The sequence below is a fragment of the Pyxicephalus adspersus genome, chromosome 2 (genome assembly GCF_032062135.1).
Source record: "Pyxicephalus adspersus chromosome 2, UCB_Pads_2.0, whole genome shotgun sequence".
In the NCBI taxonomy this organism is placed as follows: Eukaryota; Metazoa; Chordata; class Amphibia; order Anura; family Pyxicephalidae; genus Pyxicephalus; species Pyxicephalus adspersus.
The window spans coordinates 6,815,248-6,819,852 of NC_092859.1; the positions used below are offsets into that span (position 1 = coordinate 6,815,248).

At 37.6% G+C, this 4,605-nt stretch overlaps 1 protein-coding gene across 1 annotated transcript in view; it reads right to left on the minus strand.

The window, feature by feature from the left end:
- Window positions 1-1,682: 1,682 nt before the first annotated feature.
- Window positions 1,683-4,605, minus strand: part of LOC140322759 (sialic acid-binding Ig-like lectin 12) — a 6,626-nt gene continuing 3,703 nt past the window's right edge. The window contains exons 4-5 of the mRNA XM_072399347.1: window positions 3,933-4,325; window positions 1,683-3,207 (exon numbers count right to left, since the gene is read on the minus strand). Coding sequence (XP_072255448.1) covers window positions 3,110-3,207; window positions 3,933-4,325 — 491 coding nt within the window. The 3' untranslated portion in view covers window positions 1,683-3,109. The remainder of the gene's footprint in view (window positions 3,208-3,932; window positions 4,326-4,605) is intronic.

Below are 4,605 nucleotides of genomic sequence, written 5' to 3' on the forward strand. Positions count from 1 at the left end.
AAAATACACTTAAATTATTTGCCAAAAAAAACCCTGCCTCTTTCCTACTTCTTTCATACTCTTGCTGCTTTATCGTTTATATCATAGGTGGGGTCAGCTCCTCTACTTCTTGTATGTGGATAATAAAAAAGCAGCAGCAAACTGATAGGTCATCTATTCTACTAACGTTATCCTTCAAAAAGGGGGCAATCATATACTTACCTCTATTCCCATTAATGATGAAGTCATCAATCTCCATGAGATCACAGGTAATGGTGAGCACACTATGAGAAAATACTGTAACTCCAAAAAAGTCTTCTCATCAAGATATTGAAAACTCTTCAGATATTCAAGAAGTATAAATCCCCCTATCCAAGTACTACGGGTGGAAATCAGGGGAAAGGTAGGTATACTACAGTATATTACAATATATTAGCCTTTTTGACCTTGCTTTTAAATGCAACCAGTAAATGTGATCACTCAGCCTTTAAACTTTCTGCTTTCATCCATGTCTAACACAGTACATACAATCATATTACCAAATATATAATTAAAATAAAAGGAATTATCCATTATATGAATTACTAGTTTATCTTACCATATAAAGTAAAAAAAAGAGAAGTCTAATGTTTACTTCCAGAGAATTTTTTGTCAGTGGTATAATATATAGATGTATGTTGATTTAAAGGAGAATTTAAATATAAAGAGGAAATGAGCCGAACAGAGAAGTGGCTGAGTAACAGAAACAGCTCTAGATGTTCTATTTTGTAAATGATAATGAGAGAAAACTGAGAGCTTGACACAGGACAATGGTCAAGGGTAGGTGTGCCAGTAGACTAGGTAGGTTAGTATGTTGCTTAGCTTATGTGTTCAGGGGTCTCATTGATGGTAAAAAACAAAGCAAAAAGATATCTTATTGTGTACAGAAACTGATTTTGTGTAGGATGAGATGTGCGGGGAGTTATGCAGAGTGGAGGGGTCCGTTTTTGGCTAAAATCGCAGCTGCCTGTGATGTAGATACTTTTTATTGGGTTAACTGTTGGGTTTATTGCATGATCCAGTGGTATTATGATGATAACAAAATGAGGCAAGTCTTACAGCAAGTCAAAAATTGGAACCTGCAAAGCCATGGTGCTGCATCCAATATCAAAATTATAAAAAATATAATTGTACGCTATAGGCTTTTAAGGAACCTTAGATCAATTGACATTCACGAACATGATCATAAAAACATAATTTCTTTAAAAATCATAATTTCAAAATACATTTGTCATCATCATTGGACATGGCGAGCGTTACAGTCTCATAAAAATTTCAATGTGTTTCGCAGGATGTGCTTCTTCAGAAAATATTGATGAGACCAGTACGTCCTAGCCACACTACAATATAATAGTAACAACATAGACATATTAGTTATCCCATTGTGCAGACAGATTTATCCACGTAGACTGTATTTATCATTAATGTGGATAAATATGTCTGCGCATTGTGCAGTTCTTTTTCAGATTTTCTTTTTGATGATAATGATATCTACAAGCGGATTAGAAAATAAAAGGTATCATAATAAATAAGTACAATTATAGTCATGGTAAAAAGAAAGTATGTCCTTTTTCATTTCAAAGGTTTTACATAGAACATAACAAATAAAAATGATTGGGTCTTTAGGTAAGGACAGCCTAAGATGAACAACGACACAGGACATATTACACCATATGATTTTTTATTTAACAAAGTCAAGCAGTGTGTGAAAAATTAGGTACAACCCTGCCAGTTTCCTGGAATTTAAAAGGGTAAGGAGCAACCAGGTTCTGCCTATTAAATGCATTATTTAATTGATCATAAGGAAGTGTAACCAACTCTATAAAATCATAAGTATTGGCAGTTTGCTTGTCTAGAGCATTTAGGTGTGTGTTATAAGAATGCCAAGGCGGAAAGATTTTAGCAATAGTCTAAGAGAAGAAGTTGTTGCTGCCTGTCAATTTGGGAAGAGTTATAACGCCATTTCCAAACAATTTAAAGTCTGTAATTCTACAGTGAGAAAGATTATTTACAATTGGAAAACATTCAAGGCAGTTATCAATCGTCCCAGCAAATTCACTTCAATATCAGACTACTCAGAGAAATTGCAAAGAACCTAAGAGCTCCATCTCTTGCCCTGATTTATTAAAGCTCTACAAGGCTGGAGAGAATACACTTTCACCAGTGAAGCTGGGTGATCCAGCAAACCTGGAATGGATATAGTCCAGAATTGAAAACAGTTGCTAACAAATAGATGACTTTCAGGAAATCCATTCCAGGTTTTCTATTTCATCCAGCATCACTGATGAAAGTGTATTCTCTCCAGGCCTGGAGAACTTTATTAAATCCGGGCCACAGACTCCACAGGTTTCATCATGGTAAATGTTTATGTTTAAGACATTACAGTTAGAAAAGACGGAACATGTATGGCTTGTCTGGAAGGGTTGCAAGAAGAAAGCCTTCTTCTTTGCTAAAGAAAAGAACACGGCCGCAAGACTTAGGTTTGCATAATTGCTTCTGATCAAATCACAAGACTTCTAGAAAAATGTCCTTAGGAGATGCAAGACCAAAGTGGAGACTTTTGTACATAATGCACAGCACCATGTTGGCTGAACACCAAACACAGCATATATGCACAAACACCTCATACCAACTGTAATACATGGTGGTGGAGGGGTAATAACTTGGTCTTGTTTGCAGACTTGTAGTTCATAGTATATTGTCTCTTGAAGGTTCACCTGGATTCATGGATGATGGAAGGGGTGGAAATTCATAAGTCACAATATCTTAACCTCTCACACTGGCAGTGGCAATTAGTATCCATCCCATTTTAGCAGTCTATTTCTTCTATTGTAGACTATTTTAAAGAATATAAGCAGGGAGAGTGGTTTATGCAAAAAGAGGTGTCCTAGATTTAGCAGGCCTATCTCTAGCCTCTCAGATGGTTTTAGAATACTTCAGAGGCACAATGTGCTCCAGTTTCTTGAATGCCCAACAGGGTGCCAACCAGATTTCCAAAAAGCAGAACTCAAAGGACCCGATGCACAATTCATTGTCCTTAGTGGTTCCCAAATCCCAGCTGCTCTCCTCTGATAATGAACAATAGCATCCCTCACTTTTTCTTCAAATAAATGGCGGATAGTATTATACTTATCAGAATAAGAAAGGCTTTGATCCCGATGTAACCTCCAAATATTATAATTTGCAGACCTGTTTTATCAGTGAAATATGGAAGGGACAGAAATTAATTATTAGAATATTATGAACTATACCTATTCTATTAACAATAACCATTATATTTAAAGCCCAACTACAAATGTTACAAAAGAACGTATCCCCCCTGCTGCTTTGCAAGCCTAAATCCCCACCCTGGCAATAAACTCTCCAGATGTGGACATAGTCTAAAAAGGTGTGACACTCAACTACCTTGACCCCACCTGACCCTGCACCCTCTGATCCCTAATTTAAGAGCTGGCAAAAGCTGGGCTAACACATGGCCACATTGTCCATTGTAGTGTTTTGTTTACTAATGGCTATAGTGTGCTTTTGTTCTTTACTTACCATTGCCAACCTTAATATCTCTTGACCATTACCTGTTTGACCATTGGACTGATCACTGCCTGATCTCTTGACCCTGAATTCTCTGGCTACTTGGATTATCTGCTTGGTTGAGAACAGGTAAGGACCTGAGTGCATGATCCCTGGCTTGCTCCCTCTCAACCATAAACCTCAAATCTCTGTCTTTCTCCTTATGACCCTTAGCCTGATTGCCTGGACACTCCTTAGTGGGCCTTTGGTGTCAACACAAGCTGACCTAAAAATTAGAGGAATTACCCCACTACCACTCTATCCAATGCCAATAGAAGATTTTGCCTCAAGGTACAGTTCGTAATGTAAAAAGATGATCAAATGGGACATGCAGAAAATACCATTACCTATAGGGATTCGAGTTATTTTGCTATTCAACTTCAACTGTATTCCAATTCCATATTTGATCACTGAGATGGTCTTTTGAACTCCAGTGCAGAATTTCAGCATCACAAAGCAGTAATAGGTGGTGTTATCTGACATTCGGACCCTATTTATCTGGAGATCAGCTGATCCGCTCAATTGAGTTCTTCCCCTGTAACTGGGATGAACCATCAGCTCTGAGGGGTGATAGGAAAAGGGTCCTGATGGGCTGCCCACTCTCCAGAAAACTTCTCTCCACATAGGGACTGGGCCTGGTGGGTCGTTGTATGAGCAGCTGATGGTGACTGAGTCTTCTTCATTTGCCGATATTATATTACACTGAGTAACTGTGAAATTGGTAACATTCTGATGATGGTCTAAATAATGAATAGGAGAAAATAAATGGTAATCAAATAGTGATTTTTCTTTCTTTATGCATTAATGGAGGTTTCTAACCTAAGTCAAACCATAGACCCAGAAAAACATTAGTGCTATGTACGTTTTACTTAGAAAATATAAACAAAAAAAGTATTGTTCGCACAAAAGCCATGTGTAATCTTTCATACCTTGGTGTATTTTGTGTGGTCTCTCTTTGCGCACACTGGTCTTGTACCCACCCCCTCTTGTAGTTATCTGTAGAAAGCCTGTAGTGGGTGG